Here is a 25,739-nt window from a genome sequence, read left to right as displayed (position 1 = left end):
TTGCAAAAGCTCATTAAAAGTGTGTGTGTATGCTATATATCATGTATATAATTTAATTCTTTTAAAGCTATTTCTGAAAATATGGAATGCTATATTCATTTTTATTCTTGTTAAAATCTTACTTAAATTATTCTTTTTATTAAGCATCCATGAAAGTTGAATAAAGCATAGTCCTACATTATTAATTTATTTTTGGTTAAACTGTGGCTCTAATATCATTAAGAAAAATGGATGTCACCCTCAAGGCTAGAAGTTTTGCTAATTATTGCTAGTTGCTGTCAGAATTTAAAAAGCAGGATCTTTATTAAAGTATGGTATAGTCATGAAACTTTTTTTTACTGTTAAAATTGATCAACTTCCATTATAGGTATAATAGGGAAAAAAGTGAAATCTTTATGATATTTGATAGACTAGAGTTAGAAAAGTAAATAATTCATCATGCAAGAAGTTACAGATAAATAGAAAAAATACGGAGTTCTAGTACTTGAAAATCCAGTCTTTCTTCTTCTTTTCTAATGTCCATTTCAGCAGTCTACGTCAAGAATACACAAACCCATTCAGAGCCATGAGCTTCCTGCTCTTAGGCAGGTTATTCAGAGGCAATTTTAACAATTTATACCTGAGGAAATACAGCTTGACTAGTCTAAGGAATAATGAAAAGTTGTACCATCATGGTTATAGTGTAAACAAACTGAGGCCCTTTAACTATTAAATATTTTGACATATTCTCTGTGGAACTAACTGATCTATTGAATACAGGTTCTCCAATCTCTTTTATGGTACCTAAAGTTACTGATATAGTATATGTGGTCATAGCTTGTATTTATTATTTTTATTATTTATTTTTTTGAAAAGATGGCAATGCCACCAGACTGTAGGTACTTAGCTAAATAATCCCAAACTACTAAATGAGAGATACTGCTAGAAAATGAAATTATTTCACATGTAAGTTTTTTTGTTCAGTTGGGGTTAATTAGAACTATAATAATACAAGAGGAAATAATGTTGTAATATATCACAGTTAATTTTGACTTTTATTAATGGGGTCATTGGAATTTGGAATCAGACTAAACTTACATTCAAATACTGGCCCAACCACTTTAATAACTTTTTGACCTCAGGTAAGTTATTTTTAATCCTCTGTGGCTCATTTTGCCTACCCTGAATAGAAAGGACGTAATAATAGTACCTATTGCAATGGATTGTTTTAAGGATTATGTGAGGTCATGTGTGTAAATTTCTTGGCAAGTACTTGATATGTAGTGATTGTTAAGTAAATGACAAATATTATTTTTATGTTTCTAAAAGTAAGTATCTCAAATTAATTTTAACTGCGAATAACACAATTTGATCATATTGTTATCTACATAGTGAAATACTAAAAGTAATTACTCTGGTACTAAAAAAAATCCTCTGTGGTTATGTTTTTGAACCAGCTTTTGATTTTTCAGGTCTCACTTATCTTTATTGACCTCAGTAAGCCTTTTGCATATATATATATGCATATATATTTATACATGTATATATATATAATATAAAATGGTATGAGCCTAAAATACAATGAAACAAAATTCAGTATATTCAGTCAGATGATTGACACTAGTGACGGATTATTTCTCTAAATAATCTCATTATTGTGAATTAATGATAACTTTTAATTTGCTTTTCTTTCTGATTTCGAAACATTTTCAGATCTCTTGTGGAAGAGGAAGACCATCACATGAAATTGTCCCTTGGAAGCAATGAAATGGGCCTCTCATCCCATTTGCAATCTTCCAAGGCAGGAGCCACACGCATCTTTACCAGCAATACCCATAGTTCTGTGGTGTTACAGGTAATCTAAGTTGTCTCTTTTTTAGTATTTACATGGCTTTAGAAAATACCCAGAGTTTTTATTTATGGTGTGGGATAGTGGTGTGGATAGTGGGAGAGGTTGTATTTGTTTGGGGACTCTGTATTTTCTGCTCAAGTTTGCTGTGATCCTAAAACTTCTCTTAAAAAATAAAGTTTATTAATTTAAAAAAAACAACAAACACTTGAAGGGAAAACTGCATACTTTCATGATGTTAAAAAATTCCCAGAGTTCATTCTTCATTTCATTCGTATGTAAAGGAGATCTTGCAGTTATGCAAGTTTCTTAGAGAATAGTATATCTGGCAACATAAACTTTCCCATTATGTCTCAGCTGACATAAATGTCACAAAATTCCTACACTCAATTTTCTAGTTCCTCATTTGCAACCTATTTTACCTTTATCATGATTCTAAAGATTGTATTTATTTAGCATTTCAACTCACATTGGTGCTAGTAGTGGAGGGGGCGAGGGTGAGGACTGCTGGATACAAACACACTGATAGATGTAAGAACTAATAACTCACCACAAAGGATAGGGCAGAAAAACAATAGAAAGCCAAAAATAAAAATAAAAAAACTGCAATGTTGAGATATTTAGTGTAGAAATGAGTCCAAGTACTTCTGACACTTGTGGAATCTCCTTGATCTCTATGGGCATTACTAAATTAGAGAACAATATGGTACTAGATACTCATAAATACCTCCTAGATATAGTTAAATTGTATCAATGTTCTCTGCTTAGTAAGATTAAAAAATACATTTTTCAAACAAATCTCCCCAGGTGAATTTCATGCATATCCCTAGTCAAGAACCATTACAGTAAAGTAGTTTAGAGTGTATAGTGCACTAGTATAGTACAATATAGTATATAGCATAGTAAGAGAAGAAGCTTATCCTTGTTGTGTGACCTTGCTGTATCATGTGTTTTATCTGGGTTTCATTTTTCTTATCTCAAAAATATGAATCTTGACTAAGGAGATCTCTAAATTCCCTTCTAGTTCCCATCTGTGTGATTCAATGAAATTGTATTTTCCCAATGTTTCAGTTTCTAATGGGAGCTGGGTTTTATGGTTCATTGTCCTGTGGGTATCATTGACAGAAATATGATAATCAGGAAGGTAAAGCTTTACATCTGTTAGCATCTGAATTCTATGTAAATGGTTTAGTTGTTTTTTTAAGGTCAAGGGAGGAGAAAATAAGGAGTCAAACAGATAGGAAAAGCATGAGAGGAAGAGTTTTTTTTGTTGCTGTTGTTATATTGAAGCACTCTCTCTAAAAAAAATAGAGACCCATGTACTCCTCCACTATAATTCTGTCCTATCCATGACCATAGTCATGTGTTAAAGGCCAATTTCTGTGGTCCTGCTAATTTTTTAAATGTACTTTAATCCAAATAATGAAACCTACTGTAGTGCAGTGGAAAAAATTTAAATCAGTGGTCCACAGATTTTAGTTTGTATCACAAGGAGGAAGGTTGTTAAAACAGTGAGCACTGCGCCCCACCCCAGAGCTTCTGAATCAAAAACTGGGGGTGGGGCCTAGAAATGTGCATTTCTAACAAGTCCCCAGGTGATGCTGCAGGCCCAGGGAACATACTTTTAGAACCACTGTTCTATAGGCAAGTTCCTTCTTCCACCAAGAGAGATGGCCTCTTCCTTTCTTCCTTTATATCGTGTCGAGATAAGTTAATGTTATAATGGGCAAACAATGTAAATAGGGTAAATATACATCCATAGGGAAATGGCTACATAAATTATGTTGCATCAACTATGTAATACTGTACAATCATTAAAAAGAGTAAGATAGATCTATACGTATTGAATGGAAAGAATATATTAAATGAATAAAGAGGACAAATGTGGTATAGTCACACAATGGAATATTATTCAGCTATATAAAGGAATGAGGTACTGAGACATGTTACAACATAGATGAAGCTTGAAAATATTATGCTACACTTAAGGAATTAGTCACAAAATACCTCATATTATATGATTTATTAATTTGAAATGCCCAGAATAGGGAAATCTATACAGACAAAAGGTAGACTAGTGGTTGCTTACAGCTAGAGAAAATGCAAGGATACACAGGTGATAACCAAAGGGTACAGTGTTTCTTTTTCAAGTAATGAAATTATCCTAAAAATGATTGTGGGGATGATTAAACATATTATCTGTAAATATACTAAAAACCAGTGAATTGAACCATTTTAATGGGTGAATTGTGTAGTATATTACATCTCAGTAAAGCTGTTAAACAAAGTAACAAGGTGGTAGGTATTGTATAATCCTATATATTTATAGGCAAAATTACACAATCTGCATACATATACATGAATGTAAATATACAACGAAAGGTCTGAAACATTAGGGAGGCTGATGAATGATGTCTTAAGACTTTGTGTTCTGTATAACCCTGCACTGTTTAATTTTTTTACAATGGAAATATTTTTGCATATAACCTGTGTAATTAAAAATAAATAATAGTTGAATATGAGGCAAAATGACATAGATGATAGAAGTTTCGTTCTACCCTCTTGCAACCACATCAAAGTTGAGACAGAAACACGGAGCAAACAGTAAGCAGAGTCTCCGGGAGGTCTAGATGAACAGAAGCCTTACAACTAGGGAGAGAAATAAGAAATCACCCTGCACTGGGAGGAGGTAGGAGGAGGCAAAGATGTGAGCCCGCCTAGTTCCCATCAGCTGAGTGGAAAAGAGGCTACGGCAGCTGCAGACACCTCTTAAAGGGGCCGTGTCTGTAACTGGGCTTTGAGGTGACGGACCTGCTTGCTCCAGGTACCAGACCTGTGTCAGCTGCTCGGGGGACACCAGGGACTTACAGGGGAACACTGAGTTGTCAGAGTGAGAGCTGAGGGGAGACTCACTCTGTATAGAAGTGCCAGTGGTATGCATTGTTTTTCTTTTGAACCCACTCCCCTCCCAGTGTATGGGCACAATGCCACCATAGCTAAGATGTCATCTAACTGGATAACAGAGGTAACTCCACCCAGAGGATTCCCTGAAACTCTGCCTCCCCTAACTCATGGCCCCACCTAAGCCACATCCAGTTGTGTCCTTGGTGAGACTGATGCAACTTGCTAAGCAGTGCCAAGGCACTGGTGTCAGCTTATCTCAGTTTCTGGTGAGGCTTCTTGAGGCATCTATAAGTACAGCATCTGTGGATTACTTGTTGAATCTTAACAGGTGGCCCCAGAGGAGCACGCCGTGGGGATAAACTTGGTCTGCAGCTGAACCCCTCTCAGGACTGTGCTGCTGGACACATACTAAACAAAACTGTGCTAATAGGACCAGGAGACGTAGGAGCTTTGCTTAGTACATAGAAACAGACACAGGAAGGCAGCCAAAATGGGAAGACAAAGAAGCAGAAACCATGAAAGAATAGAACAGAGATCCAGGATAAAATGGAGTCAAGCAATCTAACAGATGCAGAGTTCAAAACACTGGTTATAAAGATGCTCAGTGAACTTAGGGGAAGTGTAGATGAATTCTGTGAGAACTTTTACAAAGAGATAAACATAAAAATGAAATGGAAATTATAAAGAGGAACCAGTCAAAAATGAAGAACACATTATCTGAAATGAAGAGTATATTAGAGGGAATCAACAGAGTGAAGGAAGAAGAGAATCAAACCACCAATATAGAGGATGTGGAAGCCAGTCAGAACAGCAAGAAAAAGGTAACCAAGACTAGAATAATAATTTAAGCAGTGTATGGGACACAATTAAGGATGACAATATCCATGTCATAGGGATAGCTGAAGAGGGAGAACAAGAAGTTGAATATATATTTGAAGAAATGATGGAAAACTTCCTTAACCTTGTGAAGAAAATAGACAACACCCCAAGAAGTTCAGAGAGTCCCAAGAAAGAGGAGCCCAAAGAGGGCCACAACAAGACACATCATTATTAAAATGCCAAAGGTTAAATACAAAGAGAGAATTTTAAAAGGAGCAAGAGAAAAGCAATTAGTCACTTACAAGGGAGCTCTCCTAAGACTGGCAGCCGATTTCTCAAAAGAAACTGTAGGACAGAAGGGCTTGGCCAAATTATTCAAAGTGTTGAAAACCAAGAATCTACAACCAAGAATACTTTATCCAGCAAAGCTATTATTTAGAGTCGAAGGACAGATAAAGAGCTTCCCAGACAAAAATAAGCTAAAGGAGTTCATCACCACTAAGCCAGTATCACAGGAATTGTTGGAGGGACTTCTTTAAGAAGAAAAATCATGAATCAAAAACATGGATAAAGAATGGTAATACCTACATTCCTATCAACAAATATCTCAAATGGAAACGATAAGTGATCCAACCAAAAGATAGTGAAGCTGAATGGATAAGAAAACAAGACCCCTACATATGCTGCCTATAAGAGATTCACTTTAGATTCAAAAACACACACAGACTAAAAGGAAGGGGATAGAAAAAGATACCGCCTCAATGGACCTAGAGGGTATTGCGCTGAATAAAGTAAGTCAGATAGAGAAAGACCTATACCAATTGATTTCACGGACATGTGGAATCTAAAGAACAAAATAAAAAACAACAAAAAAGGAAACAAACTCATAGATTCAGAGAATATTTTGAAGGCTACTAGACCATGAGAAAGGTTTGGGGGGATTTGAGGGAGACAGTGAAAAAAGGCAAAGGAATTAAGAAGTACAAATGAATAGATACAAAATAGTCATGTAGATATAAAGTGTAGCATAAGGAAAATAGTAAACAATGTTGTAAAAATATGTAAGGGGGAAGAGGGATACTTGATATAGTGGGGTGACCACTGTGTGAGTCATATAGATTTCTAATCACTATGCTGTACAATTGAAATGAATATATTATTATACACCAACTATAATTGAAAGAAAATCTCACTGAATTGTCCAATGTAATTATGAGAAACTAATTGCTTATTATACTTCAATAAAGCTCAGGAAGGAAAAGTAGGATGACCAATTACGACTCTTGAGGATAGGATTCATGCACAAGAGTGATTTGTTTTGCAACATTTATATTCACTGTAGCTATCTTAATTTTTAAGATTGTCTGCTTTTGAGAAAACCTCCATTCTCTTGAAATGAAGACAAGCATCATCTGTAATGTTTTCTCATGGCTCCCCAACTATTTGTCTGCTCTCCTGGTTTTCACCAAATTGTAAAACATAGATTCTCAGATAATGGGCTTGCAATTTCTTGAATTACTATTTTTTAAGATTGTCTTCATTTTTCTCTTCTGTTTATACATTTGACTATATAAAGGGAAAGTGCAATCCCTTTCCATGTCGTTAAGAAGCTATTTGAAGATTCCCAATAATGACTTATAATTACCTGAAGATTTTCCATTTTTCTATTCATTTTACACATTGGATAACATTTTTTATATTCTTCTACAAACAATGTAAAATTTTAAAAGAAGTTTTTCACTAGTATTCTTGTGGAAAATTCTACACTGATATGTAAATTATTTTTCCTGTCAATTTATTTTCTTCTGTATGAAAAAACACTATAAAATATTGATATTGTATTACTCTTGTTATTTCTCTTATGATTATTTTTAAGCCTGCATTGAGCTTTATTTTTTTATTGGGTAGGACAGATTCCCTTAGCATGAACAGAAGCATGAACAAATCCTTACCTAGTCTCCATGGTCAAGTCTCTTTATGCTGGATACATGAGTAAGCTTTTGGGAGTCATGAAATCTCTTCACCTCTGAAATTAAAAGCAAAATTATGTATGTGCAATCATGTAGTTTGCCAGGGAGAAGGTCTTTGTTATTTATCAATTTCTCAAATACCCTCTAAAGGGACCCTCTAAAGGGATTAATTTGCTACCTCTGGACTATTACTTACTCTACTTAAAAAATAAAGGTGAAATTTTGGAGTTATACTTTTTTTTTTTACAAAAAAAATAATGATTGACAAAATAAATGTAGCTGTGTCTTAGAACCCCTAGGTTTGTAACATTTTAGCTCAGCTGTTGGTTCAGGCTGGTGGTAAGAACAGTGAAAGTTTATATTAAGTGAAGATGATTTTTCCTAAACTAATTTTTAAATGTTTTATCATTTTCTGTGGTAGTGTAGAGCTACCACTCTATATAATTTTTTAAAAACTATGTATGCTTTTTAAAAAAGTCTCTTTAAAATTATGTTCTCATAAATAATTTTTAAGTACAAGTACTAAGAGAGACCATTTTTTTTGTATCTAATCTTAGGTATGTGGTTGTCAAGGGAACAAGCTAGAGAAGTGTGTAAAGTGTTAAATGCTATCATCGTTTTAAAATTAGCAATCACACAAACTCCAGCTTTGAGAGCGTTGAAAGTAGCTGTCAGGAGAACAGATCCATGGAAAAGCCTGTTTTGAGAAGTCTCACTTTGCAGTATCAACCACTGCATAACTATAACAGGAAGGACATGGGTTTAGGCCAAAACTGGAATCCTAGTTTTACTACTTACAAGCTAGTTCTGTGACTTTGGGAGTCATTTATCCTCTCTGGGCCAACTTCATTATCTGTAATATGGGTAAAAGATGTGAGGATTAAGTCTGGCAATTTATAGGAAAATAAAATGCATAAAATAAAGTGCATTTACTTTTCTTCCATTTGAGTGGAACAGGGAAGGTGTCACAGAAAATGTAGCTAATCAGAAGTGATGGGTGTGCCAAATAAAGCATTCATCTGGTGGGCTTGATCTGCTTTAACAGATTAGTTGACTCTATTAAATAGGCTTTAACAAACTAGGCCAGCAAAGAAAGTGTCTAGAAAGAATTTTGATTCCAAATAGGCTTGGATTCCTAGAACATTGAACGAATCCCAGGAGAATCTATGATGAAATTAGCAGTGCAAATGAGTTTTACTCAAGGATGATTAACCAGGATTTGCTAAAGCAGTAACTGGTAAAAAAAAAAAAAACACATGAATTACTTCATTTCCCTCCCTCTTTTCCTACTACTCCAGCTGTGCTTACTTCTCATGAAAAACTTCAATCTTTTGACTTTATTCTATTATTCTAGGTCATCAACATCTTTCTCTTACTACTCCATTCTATAATTCATTGAATCATACCCTTCCTCACACCTTCATTGATTAAAAATAACACCTTTATAGAGATACAATTTAAATATATATTCACCCGTTTAAATTATACAATTAAAAAAATAAAGTGTACAACTCAATGGTTTTTAATATACTCATAGTTTTGCAAACATTGTCACAATTCCTTGAAGAACATTATCATCCCCTCAAAAAGAAACCTTGTATCCATTAGCAGTCACTCCTCACTTACCCTCAGTCCTAGGCTACCATTAATCTACTTTCTGTCTCTATAGTTTGTTTGTTCTAAACATTTCATATAAATTATACAATGTGCAGTCTTTTGTGACTGGTTTCTTTTACTTAGCATGTTTTAAAGGTTCAGCCATGTAGTACATTGCATCAGTACTTCTGTCCTTTCTATGACTGAATAATATTCCATTGTATGAATATGCCACTATTTAAAATATATATATTTATTAATTTTTTATTTTTTATTAATTTTTTTAAAAATTTCACCTTCCGTAGTTGGATTTTTGTCACAACATATTTGACCCCTTTTTTCTCATCTATTTTCAAATTACAATTGGCATACAATATTATATTAGTCTCAGGTGTACGGCATAGTAATTTGACATTTATGTAAATTATGAAGTAATCACCCTGATAAATCTAGTACTCAACTGACACCAGACATAGTTATTACATAGTTATATTGACGACTATATTCCTTATGCTACTTTTCATTCCCATGACTGTTTTGTAACTACCAGTTTGTACTTTTTAATCTCTTTCCCTTTTTCACCCACCCCAGAACCCCCAACCCATCTGGCAAACGTCAAAATGTTCTCTGTATCTATGAGCTTCTTTTTGTTTTGTTTATTTTGCTCTTTAGATTCTATACATAAGTGAAATCATATGGGATTTGTCTTTCTCTGTGAGATTTAGTCTACTCAGCACAATTACCACTAGGTCTATCCATGTTACTGCAGATGGCAAGATTTCATTATTTTTTATGGCTACAAAATATTCCATTGTATTTATGTACCACCTCTTCTTTATCAATTCACCCACTGATGGACACCCAGGTTGCCTCCATATCTTGGCTATTGTAAATGATGCTGCAATGAACATAAGGATGGACATGTCCCTTCAAAGAATGTTTTGGGTTTGTTCAGGTAAATACCCAGAAGTGGGATTATTGAGTCCTTCTTTGTCTCTTGTCATACTTTGTTTTAAAGTTTATATTGTCTGGTATAAGTGTCGCTATCCCAGATTTTATTTTTTAATTTCAATTTTCATGAAATATATTTTTACATTCCTTTACTTTCACTCTGTATGTGTCTTTCGATCTGAAGTGTGTCTCTTATAGGTAGCCTATGTAAGGATCTTGTTTTTTTATCCATTCATCTACCATATCTTTTTATTAGAACACTGAATTCATTTACATTCAAAGTAATTGTTGGCAGATGTGTAGTTATTGTCATTTTATTTTTCATATTTTTGACATTTTTTCCCCTTCTCCAAGAAGTCCCTCCAACTAGTTCGGTGTTAATGAACAACTTTAGCTTTTTATTTTTGTCTGAGAAACTATCTTTCCTTCAATTTTAAGTGGTAACCTTGAGGGATAGAGTAATCTTAGTTGTGGGTCCTTGCTTTTCATCACTTTGAATATTTTATGCCAACCCTTCTGGCCTGCAAAGTTTCTGTTGAAAAATAAGCTTATAGTCTTATGGAAGCTCCCTTGTAGGTAACTAACTGCTTTCCTCTTGCTACTTTTAAGATTCTCTCTTTGTCTTTTACATTTGGCATTTTAATTATGATGCTTTTTTGTGTGAGCTTCTTAGAGTTCATCTTGTTTGGGACCATTTGTACTTCCTGGGCATGAATGTATATTTCCTTCGGCAGGTTAGGAAAGTTTTCTGTCATTATTTCTTGAAATAGTATTTTAATTCCTTTCTCCTTCTTCTCCTTCTAGTCCCCTATAATGTGAATGTTGGAACACTTGATGTTGTCCCAGTGGTCCCTTAAACTATCATTATCTTTTTGGATTTTTTTTTCTTTTACTGTTCCGATTGGGCATTTTCTGCTACCTTGTCTTCTATTATTTTTTTAATCCAGCTTTTATTTATTTATTTATTTATTTATTATTATTTTTTAATTAAGTTTATTGGGGTAACATTGGCTAATACAATTATATAATGTTCAGGTGTACATTATAATTTGACATCTATATATTATATTATGTGATTACAACCCAAAGTTCAGTTTCCTTCAGCTACCATATATTTAATCCTCTTTACCCAGTTCACCTCTGGCCCCTGATATTTGACCTCCTTTACCCCGACTACCTCTACCCTTCTCCCCCACCCCCTACCCTCTGGTAACCACTAGTCCATTGTCTATGTCCATGATTTTGTATTGGTCCTGTTTATTTGTTGCTTTTAGGTTTATATCCCACATATGAGTGATACCATGTGATTTTCACCTTTCTCAGTCTGACTTATTTCGCTTAGCATGATTATCTCGAGGTCCATCCATGATGTTGCAAATGGCAGCACTTCATCTATTCTTATGGCTGAGTAATGTTTCATGGTATATATGTACCATAGCTTCTTTAGTTAATCATCTCTTGTAGGACACTTCAGTTGCTTCCACGTCCTGTCCACTGTGAATAATGATGCTATGAACATCGGTGTGCAAATATCTTTTTGGATATGGGTTTTCAAGTCTTTGGGGTAAATACCCAGTAGAGGGATTGGCGAATCAAATGGTAGATCAATTCTTAGTTTTCTGAGGAACCTCCATACTGATTTCCATAGTGGCTGTACCAATTAGCAGTCCCACCAGTAGAGTATGAGGGTTCCTTTTTCTCTGCATCCTCTCCAACATTTATTACTTGTCCTGTTGATTATAGGTATTCTAACAGGTATGAGATGGTATCTCATTGTGGTTTTGATTTCATTTCCCTAATAGCTAGCGATGTTGAGCATCTTTTCCTATGTTTGTAGGCCTCTTGTGTGTCCTCTAGGGAGAAGTATCTGTTCAGGTCCTCTACCCATTTGTTGACTGGATATTTGTTTTTTGTTGTTATTGAGTCGTATGAGTTATTTGTATATTTTGGATATTAGGCCCTTATTGGAGGCGTTCCTTGCAAATATATTTTCCCATTCTGATGGTTGTCTCTGTACTTCCTTGATGGTTTCTTTTGCTGAGCAGAAGCTTTTTAGTTTGATGAAGTACTGTTCATTTACTTTCTCTTTTACTTCCCTTTCCTCTGAGGTCAAATTCGTAAAATTCTCTTTAGATTCACAGTCTTGAGTTTCGTTCCTATGTTTTCTTCTATGCATTTTATTGTATCAGGTCTTATATTTAGTTCTTTAATTCATTTTGAGTTAATTTTAGTGCGTGGTGATAGACAACGGTCTAATTTCATTCTTTTGCAAATGGCCATCCAATTTTCCCAGCACCATTCTCCAATGCATGTTTTTGGCTTTTTTGTCGAAAATTATTTGTGCATATAAATCTGGGTTTACTTCTGGACTCTCGATTCTGTTCCACTGCTCTGTGTGTCTGTTTTGCTGCTAATACCATGCTGTTTTGATTACTTTCCCTTCGTAGTTTAATCTGAAGTTGGGCAGAGTGATGCCTCCAGCCTCATTCTTTTTTCTTAGGATGGGTTTGGCATTTCAGGGTCTTTTGTGCTTCCATAAAAATCTGATGATTTTTTTTTTGTTCTATTTCTTTAAAAAATGCCAATGGGATTTTAATGGGCATTGCATTAAATCTGTATAATGCTTTAGGTAATATGGTCATTTTAACTACGTTGATTCTTCCAATCTAAGAACACAGAATATCTTTCCATTTCTTTGCGTCTTCTTCAATTTCTTTTAATAGGGTCTTATAGTTTTAATTATATAGGTCCTTCACATGTTTCGTTAGATTTATTCCTAGGTATTTTATTCTTTTTGTAACAATTGCAAAAGGAATTATTTTTTCCACATCTTTTTCTGACGCTTCATTATTAGAATATAGTAATGCTATGGATTTTTGAACATTGATATTGTATCCAGAAACTTTACTGTATTTGCTTACTATTTCTAGTAGTGTTCTTGTGGAGTCCTTAGGACTTTCTATGTAGGGAATCATGTCATCCACAAATGGTGACAGTTTAACTTCTTCATTTCCTAATTGGATGCTTTTTATATCTTTCTCTTGCCTGATTGCAGTTGCTACGACCTCCGATGTTACATTGAATAGCAGTGGCGATAGTGGGCAGCCTTGTGTTGTTCCTGATCTTGGAGGGAAGGGTATTAGTTTTTCACCATTAAATATAATGTTGACTGAGGGTTTGTCATATATAGCCTTTATTATGTTAAGGTACTTTCATTCTATACTGAATTTGTTAAGTGTTTTGATCATAAATGGATGCTGTATCTTGTCAAAGGCTTTTTCTGCATCTATTGATATGATCATACGATTCTTATATTTTAATTTGTTTATGTGGTGTACACATTAATCGATTTGTGCATGTTGAAACATCTCTGTTCCCTAAGATGGAGCCCAGTTGATCTCGGTGTATAATCTTTTTAATATGTTGCTGTATTCAGTTCGCTAGTATCTTATGAAGGAATTTTGCATCGGAGATATTGGTTTGTAGTTTTCCTTTTTTCTGTTATCTTTACCAGGTTTTGGTATCACAGTAATTTTGGCCTCATAAAATGCATTGCGCAGTATTGCCTCCTCTTTAATTTTTTGGAAGAGTTTGAGGAGAATAGGTATTTAATCTTCTTTGAATGTTTGGTGGAATTCACTGGTGGAGCCATCTGGTCCTGGACTTTTACTTTTTTGTAGGTTTTTGATGATTGTTTCAATTTCCATATTGCTCATCAGTCTATTGAGATTTTCCATATCATGCAGTCTAGGAAGATTGTATTTTTCTAAGTACCGGTCCATTTCTTCTAGGTTATTAAATTTATTATTATATAATTTTTAATAGTATTCTTGCATGATTCTTCGTATTTCTGTGATGTCAGTTGTAATTTCCCCTCTTTCATTCTTGGTTTTGTTTATTTGTGTCCTTTCTCTTTTTTCTTAGTGAGTCTAGGCAGTTTTTTAAAAATTTTATTATCCTTCTCAAAGAACCAGCTATCCGTTGTATGTATTTTTTCTTTTTTTTTTTTTATTTTCGATTTACTTTATTTCTGCTCTAATTTGGATTATTTCTTTCCTTCTGCTGAATTTAGGTCTCATTTGTTCTTTCTTTTCTAGTTTTTTGAAGATAAAGCATTAGGTTGTTTATTTGGACTTGTTCTTGTTTTTGGAGATAGGCCTGTAATGATATGAACTTTCCTCTTATAACCGCTTTTGCTGTGTCCCAAAAGTTTTGATATGTTGTAGTATCATTATCATTTGTTTCTATGTATCTCTTGATCTCTCTTTTTATTTCTTCTCTGACTCAGTTCTTCTTCAGTAACATGTTGTTTAATCTTCATGTGTTTGTGGTCCTTCCTGATTTCTTTTGCAATTAATCTCTAATTTGAAAGCATAATGCTCAGAGAATATGTATTGTATGATTTCAACCCTCTTATATTTGTTCAGGCTATTTCTGTACCTCTGTATGTGGTCAATTCTTGAGAATATTTCATGTACTCTAGAGAAGAATGTGTAAGCAGCTGTTTTGGGATGGAAGTCTTTGTATATGTCGATTATGTCCAGTTGGTATAATGTGTCATTTAAGGATGTTATTTCTTTATTGATTTTCTGTTTGGATGATCTGTCCATGTCCGACAATGGGGTATTTAGGTCCCCTACTACGCTAGTGTTTTGGTCTGTTCCTCCATTTATTTCTGTTAGTAATTGCTTTACATATTTCGAGGCTTCCTGATTTGGAGCAGATATTAATAAGTGTTATGTCTTCTTGGTGCATGATTCCCTTATCATTATGAAGTGTCCCTCAGTATCTTTCTTTACCTTTTTCATTTTGAAGTCTATTTTGTCTGATATTGATACCACTACTCCCATTTTCCTCTGAATTCCATTTGCATGAGATATCATTTTCCACCCTTTCACTTTGAGTCTATATTTTTCTTTGGAGCTGAGATGTGTCTCTTGGACGTAGCATATGATTGGCTTTTGTTTTTTGATCCATTCTGAAAATCTGTGCCTTTATATTAGTGAGTTCAGTCCATTTACATTTAGGGTGATTATTGAAATATGAGGTCTTCTTATGGCCATTTTATCTTTGGCTTTCTGGTAGCTCGATGTTTCCCTTGGTTCTTTGTCCTCGTGTTTCTGTTTTCTTTATTTTGGTCGGCTTTTGTGGATTTTGCCTCTGATTCTTCTTGTTTTATGTTATATCCTTCTGTTCTGACTCTATGGAGCTTGGTTACCTTTACAGATATGAAAAAGGTAGTTATGTATATACAGTCATCCATTTTCTTCTGTATGTGCCTTATCTCCTTCCTCCTTTGCAAATTTGGATTTTTGAATCCTCCCCTTTTCAGTCATTATTATCTCAGTTTGTTTCTATGTATGCTGAATGTTCATTACTATCTTGCTATAGCAATTCTCTTCTTATTATGTAAGCTTACAACACCCTGTTCTTAGTAAGGGTTGCACTCCTCTGCTTCTATTTGCTTCATAGTCACTTTACTCCTAATTATGTTTTGTTTTGTTTTGTTATTTTGTTTTAGGTGAGCTGACCCCTTTCAGTATTTCCTGTAGTGCAGGCCTCATAGTAGAGAACTCCCTCAATTTTTGTATGTCTGAAAAGGTCTTAATATCTCCTTCATAAATAAAAGAGAGCTTAGCTGGATACATTCTTCTAGATTGGTAGTCCTTTCCCTTAATAATTTCAATATTTGATTCCATTCATTTCTGGCTCGTAAGGTTTGCACTGAGAAGTCTGATGATAATCTAATGGGTTTTCCCTTATACGTTAAACTCTTTTCTTCTCCCTGGCTGCCCTGAGAATTCTATCTTTGTCATTGATTTTTGATAACTTTAATATAATGTGTCTTGGTGAATGCCTTTTTGAGTGAGATAATTGGGTCTTCTGTTGACTTCTTGAATTCCAAGCTCCAGCTCATTTCTTAGATTTGGGAAATTCTGATCCACTATATGTCTGAAAATGTTTTCTAGTCCCTGCTCCTTTTTCTCTCCTTTGAAAATGCCCATTATTCTTATGTTTCCGCTCCTGATGGTATCAGCTAACTCTTGTATTTCTCTTTCATTATTTTTCATTCTTCAGTTTCTTCTTTCTTCTGATTCATTTCTAGATTTCTGTTTTCGATATGACTGATCCTTTTTAGACTCTATTTCCCAAGGTTGCTATTTCATTTTTCAACACTTTCAGTGTTTTGTTTTGTTTTGTTTTGTTTTTATCTCCAGAAGTTCTACTTGGTTCTTTTTGAGGGTTTCAATCTCCTCGCTCTGCTCATCTAGCTGGGTTTTTTTTGTTTTGTTTTGTTTTTTTTTTTTTTTAATTTCTGAGGTTGCCAATAAGACTCATTTCGGAACTCACTGAGTTTTTTTAGAAGCACCATCTTGAATTCTCTGTCACTTAAGTCACATATTTTTATGTCTATAAGCACATTTTCTGGAGATTTTTTGTCTTTCTTTCTGAGATACCTTATCACCTTGGTTGTTCATGGTGTTTAATGGACTATTTCTGCACCTGGGCATTAGATGCATATTCTGTTGTTTTTCCAGAAAGAAGATTTATTATGTAAAGGTCTCTTTAGCCTGCTGCAAAGAAGGTGCTTTTGTTTTGGTTTCCAGTAGGTGGTGTCAAATCCTCATGGATCCCTGCTTTATATAAAGACTAATATCTTTTATTTTCTTGTAGATTTTAATGAAACTTGCTAGTCTCAGTTTTATTCCCTGTCAGTGTTAGCAACAGTTTTGGTAACATTTGCTCAGATTCCCCTGGGGCTCTGCAGTGATTGGTCTCCAAAGGTATGTGGTGAGGGGCTCTCTGGGTTGGGGTTTGGGGGCTAAGACTCAGCCTCAGTTTTGCCACCGGGGCCTGTAAAAATCAACTGTTGTTTCTCTGTCATCCCATCTCACTTCTCTGCTTTCTGCCCTGATGACTGAGCCCTGCTGCTGGCTCATAGAAAAGCCCTGGTGCTTCCAAGCAGGTGTGATTAGAAAAATCGCCACACTTTCACTCTTACCCCTCCTCCTGCAGGTAGCGCTGGTGTCTGCGAGAGGGAGCTTCTTGATTTGTCCCAGCCCACCTTCGGCATCCAGGGTTCTGACCTGTGGTAGCTCTTATGCGCAGATCCTAAACTCAGATGTGCTGGTGTGTAGTTTGGGTGGTTTTTGTTGAGTTTTAGATGTTCAGCTTATTGTTGTTTCGAGGTGATAAATCTGAGGACATCTCTCACTCTTCCATATTTTCCCAGAATCTCCACCTTTTCCGCTAAATCACTGATTTTTTTCTTCTGCTTTATCTAATATTTTGTTGAAACCCTCTAATGCATTTTTAAACATTTATTTATTTAAATTAGTTTCAAGTATACAGTACATTGGTTAGACATCTATGTAGTTCATAAAATGGTCTCCCTAATTGCTCTTTTTCCCCTGGCCCTCCACCTAGCCATCATATTAATGATAACTGCATTTCTTATTCTGTGTTCCAACTATCAGTTACTAATTTGTATTTTTTAACCCTTCATCCCATTCTCCTAACTCCCTAAACCCCCTTCCCTCTGTCCATCACCAAATTGTCCACTGTATTTGTGAGTCTGTTTTTGATTGTTTTTTTTGTTTGTTTCTTAGATTCTGCATATAAGTAAAATCATATGGAATTTATCTTTCTCTGACTTATTTCATTCAGCATAAGGACCTCTAGGTTCATCCATGTCATTGCAAATGGTAGGATTTCATTGTTTTTGGTGGCTGAAGTGCAATTGCTGGATCGAAAGGTATATGTACTTTTAATTTTTTGAGAAACCTCTAGACTGTTTTCCATAGTGGCTGTACCAATTTGCAATCTCACCAACAATGTATGAAAGTTCCCTTTTATCCACATCCTCGCCAACACATATTGTTTTTTGATTTATTGATGATAGTCATTCTGACAGGTGTGAGGTGATATCTCATTGTGGTTTTAATGTGCATTTCTCTGATGATTAGCAACCTTGAGCTTCATTTCATATGTCTGTTAGTCATCTGTATATCCTCTTTGGAGCAGGATCTGTTCAGGTCTTCTGCCCATTTTTTTAATTGAATTGTTTTTTTCTTTTGTTGTTGTTGTTGAGTTGTATACATTCTTTACGTATTTTGCATATTAGCCCCTTATCAGATATCTCATTAGTCTAATGCATTTTTTTTTTTCATTTCTGGTACCGTATTTTTCATTTTTGATTGGTTAATTTTTATGTTTTCTATCTCCATTTTTATGTTTTATGTTTTCCATCTCTTTGTTAACATTCTCACAGAGTTCATCTGCTCTTCTCCTAAGTTCATTGAGCATCTTTATAACCAGTGTTTTGAACTCTGCTTCTGGTAGATCACTTGTCTCCATTTTGTTTAGTTCTTTTTCTGGAGCATTCTGTTCTTACATTTGAAACATTTTTCTTTGACTCCCCATTTTGGCTACCTCCCTTTGTTTCTATGTATTAGGTAGTGCTGCTATATCTCCTGGTCTTAGTAGAGAGGCCTTATGTAGTAGATGTCTTGTTGGACCCAGTGGCATAGTGTTCCTGGTCACCTGTGTCTGGTGCTCCAGGTGCTCCCTTGAGTGGTTTATGTGTGCCTTCCTGTTGTAGTTGAGCCTGATTGCAATTTGCATATCAATGGAGGGATTTATCCTCAGGCTAATTTATTGTGAAGACTGGCCAGTGAGAGGCTAATCCTGTGGGGCAGGATTCACTTTAGCAGGGTTCTGGTACCTGACCAGTTTGCCCTTTGTGTATGTTGTATTCGGATGCAGCTCCCAGTGGTGGTACAGTTTGGGCCGGTCACCAAACATGCCACTCTGGTGCCTCTTGGGAGGGGCCCAACCCCTGGCTTCAGCCTGTACCCTGGCCGGGGCTACCTGGCTTAAGCCAGCAAGCAATCTGCAGATGGCCACCCCCTGCCCTGAGCTTGGAGATACCTCAAGAGGCCAAGCCATGAACTGAGGTTGGCTGCTGCTAGTTCTGGACTTGGGGATGCTCAGCAAGAGGTACCAGGCATGTAGAGGCCAGATGCTGCTTGTTTGGGTTTTGTGAACCCTTGAAAGTTTTTAGAAATGTTCACAGCATGAATCAAAACAGGCCGTTTGTATGGAAATTCACTGAAAGTGGCTTGGGTGGGACCGCAATTTGAGTGGGGTGGGATTTCAGGGAATCACCAGGGTGGGGTAACCAGTCTTAGGCAAGTTGATAGAGACTAAGATATGGTGGCTGTCTGCATCTGCATGCTGGGAAGGAGGAGAGCTCAACAAAGAAACCACGGATTCTACCAGCACTTGTCTGGAAGAAAGATGCCTCTCCAGATTTTACTCTAACTCCAGACAACTCAGTTTCTCCTTGTATATCCCTGGTCTCTTTGAGCTGCTGCCCCAGTGTTGGAGCTTTGAGCGAGTGAGTTCATAAGTAAGTTTGTGCACAGGCCCTTTAAGAGGCGCACCTGGCACTCCAGCAGACCTCTATCTCTCTCAACTGCAATTTCCACTGGTTTTCACAGCCAGAAGTTGCGGGGACTCCTCTTTCTGGCACTGTAACCCTGGGCTTGGAACCCCAGTGTGGAGCTGGGACCCATTGCTCCTCAGGGGTTACCTCTGCAACTGAGACTTCTCTTCCACTTTTAACTGCCACACACATTTGTGGGAACAGCCTGTTCCACATCTCCTCCTCTCCTACCAGTCTGGAGGTAATTTCTTCTGTTTGTCATTAGCTGTAAGGCTTCTGTTCAGCTAGACTTCATGTGATTCACAATGATAATTTTTATGTGGTCTGGTTGTAATTTGATATGTTCATAAGAGGAGGCAAGCACAGCATTTTCCTACTATGACATCTTGACTGGAACTCTACCACTTTTTTTTTATCGATTCATTTATTGATGGACATTTAAGTTGTTTCCAGTTTTGGACTATTACCAATAATACTTCTGTGAACATTCATGTACATGTGTCTGTGTGGATGTTTTCATTTATCTTTCATGTATACCTAGGAGTGGAATTGATGGGTCATATAATAATTCTACCTCTAATTTTTTTAAAGAATTGCCAGAATATTTTCCAAAGTGTCTGAACCATTTCACATCTCCACAAGCAGCATATGAGGGTTCCAATTTTTACATATTTTTGCCAGCACTTATGTCTTTTTGATTATCGCCATACTGGTTGGTGCAAAGTGGCATCTCGTGGTTTTGATTTCTATTTCCCTGATTGCTAATGATCTTGAGCATCTTTTCATTTGTGCTTATGGCCATTTCTATGTCATCTCTGAATGATATTGAATGATATATCCTGTCTATTCAGGTCCTTTGCCCAGTTTTCTGTTGGGTTATATATCTTTTTAATATTCAGTTGGAAGAGTTCTTGATACGAATTATTCTTCAGATACATGATTTGCAAGTATTTTCTCCTAGCACCTTTGTTTTATAGTCCTTTGTTGTTCTGCTATAATTTCAGTTTTGCCAATCTCCAGTCCTTTACCCATTCAGCCATGTAATCTTTGCTTCTACTTTACCTTAGTGGAGTTAATAGAACAAGTAGTCGAGGCAAGTGTCTGGAAGACTTGTGATATTCCACTATTCTCTAAACATGTATTATTATTTCACACTTCAATGTCTTTGTACCCATTTCCTCTCCCTGAAATGCCCTTATTTTACTTTTTCTATCTGGAAAACCCTTGTTTATTCATAATTATCCATCTCAAATGGAGAGTGGTAAGATGGAAACTCTAATTTTGGTCTAATCTCATGTTCTTCCAACCACAGTTATGCAGTGACTAATCCTGCAGAGTGAGATTTCTCAAAACAGCCTCTTTTCATGGCTCCATTCCCCTGACAACTTGTTTGGGTTTTGTGAACCTTTGAGAGTTTTTATAAAAGTTCACAGCATGAATTAAGACGGGCCATTTGTATGGAAAATTGCCTTTCAAAGATGGAGTTTGTGTGGACCAGGCAGAGTTAATGGCTTCTTCAATTTCTTCCTCTTAGCCCTTGTTAATATCAACTATCTGTGAGATCCACAAGATCTAGGTAAAATTTAATTTGTTGTTTCTGTATGCCTATGATCTAGTGCTGGAGTACATCAGGAATGCTTAATAAACGCCTGCTATTATTATTATTGTTATTTCTTATTAACATTGTTATTATAATTAAAAGAGATAATACTTATAAAGAGCCTAGCCCATTATCTGGCAGAGAGGAAATACTCAATGTTTTTTACTGCTATTATCAGTATTGTTTGTGGAGTAAATGAATTTAAATGGCAGTTATACATCTCTTTTGTATATACCCATCTCATTGATACTTGAAACAATGTTGTGAAATAGAAAGGTTAGAATTATTTTCTCCATTTTATAGATTAAGAAACTGAAGCTCAGAGAGGTTAGGAGGCTTGCCCAAATTACTTAGCCAGTAAGCGACAAAAACTATGACTTGAACACAGGTTTTCTGAATATAAGTTTGTATTTCTTCCAATCTTGCTCTAAACTGTATTATCTTTTAAAATATAATGTCCACGAATACAAAGTTTTTATTTACTGTAAATGTAAAATATGTATTAACAAGGACTAAAAGGCAATTTGGCATGAATGATATAATAAAGATTTTATTCTTAATAGAAATAGCAGAACTATGCAGAATGTCTTCCTGCCTACTTGGCATTCTTCCCCTCCCCTGCCAAAATTAAAAAAAAACCTGAGAGGAAAAATTGTTAACTGCCAGTCAGAAGCATCCTTATTTGGATAAGGAGACCATAACTAGTAAACCATGTTTCAGCTGGTGGCAGTGTATATTAATTATAGAATACTCACCTAGGTGGAAACAAATAATTTCCTGATTATTGACCATACATACTCAAACCTATAAACCTTGAAAATGCCTCCCTGTTCCAGATGTCTTGGCTTCTAATTGGAATTTTCTCATGTTAAAATTGGTACATATCAGATTTCTCTCTTCAGATTTCTCCACATTATCTATTTATTTTCTCTGTTCAATTTTAGTTGTAAAGTTAGAGAGAGAGATCATTTTATAATCTCAAATTATTATTTATGTAGTGTTAAAGAAATGAGTTATCCCGAAAACCTGTACGAATTAGCTGTGTTGCCTTCCAGTGGGCTTACTTTATGAAATGCTTATCCTAAGGTAAACATTTGAGTTGCTAATCATGCCATATTGATGAACTGTACACAATTTTAAAACTTTATGTTCATAGGATAACAGCTCTAAGAATGTATTGTTACAACATACAGGTGATGTATTATAGAATTGTACACTTGAAACTTATGTAATTATTACAATTATTAACCAATGTCAGCCCAATATGTTTAATTTAAAATGTATTATTAACATAAGAAAGAGAAGAGTAACAATTTTAAGATAAGTTATATTTTATAAAAGAAGAGCTCAAATAATCTAGATTGTTGGTTTTTATTAAAATGATACTTTTGTTTCTTTATTTCAGTTTCCTGAATAGCAGCTAGAATATAGAGATATGAATATATAATTTTTCTTGGGGATAACTTTTTGGGTACTCAGATTGAGGTATAGTAGGTTATTCTAATACTTTCAATGGACTGTGTATCTTTATGATATAAGCTAGAAGACAATCTATCACCATTTCTTTTAGATCATTTTATTATTGCCTTGCTCTCTCAAATGAGTATTTTTTTGTTATCTAGTATGTGTTGAAGTGATAGAGAGGACTAGCACAGAACAACTGAGAATCAAATGTGCTGTGTAATACATAATTTCACTTTTTGATTGTTTGTTGATAGTATATAGTAATACAGTTTGTTAATGATTATTGATTTTGTATCTTGCAACGATGATAAACTGACATTAGTTTAGGAACATTTTTGTAAGTTCTGTAGGATTTTCTATATAGAAAATTATTTTGCCCATAAATATAGTTTTATTTCTTTTTTTCCAATGTGATACTATTTATTTATTTATTTATTTATTTATTTATTTATTTATTGCCTTACTATGCTGGGTAGGAACTCCAGAAAAAGTGTTGAATAGGAGTGGTTAGAGTGTATATTCTTGCTTTGTTTCTAATATTAGGGGAAAAACATTCTCTCTCTCTCTCTCTCTCTCTCTCTCTCTCTCTCTTTTGTTTTACCATTAAATATAATGTTAGCTATAGGTCCGAGGAAGTTTCTTTTTGTTCTTAGTTTGCTGAAAAAAAAATTTAAATCATAAATGGATGTTGAATTTGGTCAAATGCTTTTTTTTATACTTATTAAAATGATCTTATTACTTTTTTTAGTTTGTTAATATTGCAAAATATATTGGCTGATTTTTTTTACTGCTAAAACAACCATTTGTTGTAGCCATAAATCCCACTTGGTCATCATGTATTATTCCTTTTATATACTATTAAATTTGTTTGCTAAAATTTTAGGAGTTTTTGCATCTATGTTCATGAGGGATTTTGGTCTTAGTTTTCTTACCTTTGTTGCCTTATAGAATGAGTTGGAATTTGTTTCCTCCTCTTAACTTTATGGATGTGTTTATATAGAATTAGTGTTATTTCTTTATTAAATGGTTGGTAGAATTCACCAGTGAAAATTCAAATTTATATAGTAGACATATGGCTAGTTAGGTTATTGTTTCTTATGAAGTAATCTTTGGTAGCTTGTGTCTTTCTAGGAATTTGTCCCTTTCAACTGAGTTGTCAAATTTATTGATGTACAGTTGTTCATATGTCCTTACTATTCCTTTAATATCTATATAATCTCTAGTGATATCACCTCCCTCATTCTGGTATTGGTAATTTGTGTTTTCTCTCTTTCCCTCCCAAATCAGTTTGGCTAGAGTTTTATCAGATTTATAGATCTTCTCAAATAACAAGCTCTGGTTTTATTGCTTTTTCTCTTTTATGTTTTATAGTTTGTTAATTTTCATTCTGATCTTTATTATTTCCATTCTCCTACATAATTTGTGATCAACTCGCTCTTCTATTTCTAGTTTCTTAAGGAGGAAGTTGAAAGCTTTCCTCGGACTGATAAATAATCTTTGCTCTGAGGGAAATAGATATTTAATTGGTCTATGCATTTATGAGTTTTAACAAATATATTGTTTTATATAATCACCACCAAAATTATTATACAGGACTGTTTCATTATCCCTGCATACTCTCTTGTTACTCTTGGTAGTCACACTCATCCCTACCTCTAAACTCTGGAAACTACTGATCTTTTTTTTGTCACTGTATTTTTGTCTTTTTGAGACTATAAGTGGCATTATATAGTCTGTAAGCTTTTGAGATTTGTTTCTTTTGCTTCATTAATATTTTTGAGATCTATGTCCTTTGTTATGTGTATTAGTAGTTGTTTGTTCCTTTTTATGGTTACGCAGCATTCCAATGTATGGAACTTTGTTGGGTCTTCTTTTCCACACTCTGCCATCTCGACCATCTCTTGAATTCTTTCCAGTTCCCTAGGACTCTCTTTTTGATCCTCTGGACTGAAAACTAGGGCTTAATTGATCCAGCTTTGCAGTACAAGTAACCATAATTGAGCCCACATCATAGCCCAAATACAGAGAGGTATTCACTGTGGAGGAAGTATTACAACTCCTGTGATCAAAGAGGAAGTTTCCTCTCCCTCAGAGTTTTAGGCATTTGTGGTCCAGATCATCACTGTTGTCACCACCACTGCTTTGAGTCAAGGGAAGATGGCAGACTAACTAAAAGCAGGGTTTGTCTCTTCCCAGGACTGCATTAAAATTACAACCAAATTATAAAATAATCAATGTGGAGAATCACCTGAAGTCCAGCTCATTATAACACCTCCATCTGATAATATAAAGGAGCCACATCGAAGCCAATCCAGCATAGGCAACAACCATCAGTGGATCGCTTTGTAGTTCTCACTCGGTAGCTCTGAGCAATCAGAAGCAGTGACTGACCTTGGCCTATGGGGGAACCCGTCCCAAGGGGCCAAAAAACAAAAGTATCTAGAGGCTGGCAACGGACCACAATGGAGCAACCCCTGACTAGTTCTACTAGTGATAGACACAAAGGGTGGCTGCGACAAGTACACAAGCCCGCTAGGGCAAATCTGACTCAGCGGGGTCAGGCCACACACAACAACTCTAATCCTGAGGGTGCAGTCAATTCCCACAATTAGTCATCCTGGACGTTAATCCCACCCACTGATCTACTAACAACAACAAAGGTTTGGTGACAACAGAAGATCACACATAACCCACACAAATGTCACCTCCAGAGCTTCCGGCACAAGGGATCAGGGAGAGTGCGCCACTGGACCACACAGGGAACCTTCCACATTAGGCCATCTGGCCAAGGCTGAGAAACAAAACAAATATAAGAGTCTTCAGTGGAAACTTTGCAGACCAGAAGAAATGGCAAGAAATAGTCAAAGTTATGAAAAACAAGAATCTACAACACAGATACTCTACCCAGCGAGTCTTTTGATTAAAATGGAAGGTGAGATAAAGAGCATCCCAGACAGAAAAAAGCTTAAGGAGCTAATCACCAACAAGCCACCATTACGAGAAATGGTAAAGGGTCCTCTGTAAAAAGAGAAGGGGTAAAAAAGAAAATAGAAATGACAAATATGAATAATAAAATGGCAGTAACGATGTACCTATTAGTAATTGCTTTAAACGGATTAAATGCTGCAATCAAACAACATAGGGTAACCTAATGGATAA

General features: G+C 35.3%; 1 protein-coding gene across 5 annotated transcripts in view; it reads left to right on the top strand.

The window, feature by feature from the left end:
• The window catches only part of KLHL13 (kelch like family member 13), a 212,447-nt gene that overhangs the window by 150,706 nt on the left and 36,002 nt on the right, over nt 1–25,739 (top strand). For all 5 annotated transcript variants that reach the window (XM_036226955.1, XM_036226956.1, XM_016137462.2 and 2 more), the window contains one exon: nt 1,693–1,834. In XM_036226955.1, coding sequence (XP_036082848.1) covers nt 1,721–1,834 — 114 coding nt within the window. In that variant the 5' untranslated portion in view covers nt 1,693–1,720. The remainder of the gene's footprint in view (nt 1–1,692; nt 1,835–25,739) is intronic.

The sequence above is a fragment of the Rousettus aegyptiacus genome, unplaced genomic scaffold, assembly GCF_014176215.1.
Source record: "Rousettus aegyptiacus isolate mRouAeg1 unplaced genomic scaffold, mRouAeg1.p scaffold_m13_p_9, whole genome shotgun sequence".
Taxonomy (NCBI): domain Eukaryota; kingdom Metazoa; phylum Chordata; class Mammalia; order Chiroptera; family Pteropodidae; genus Rousettus; species Rousettus aegyptiacus.
This window is presented reverse-complemented; position numbering and strand designations above follow the sequence as displayed.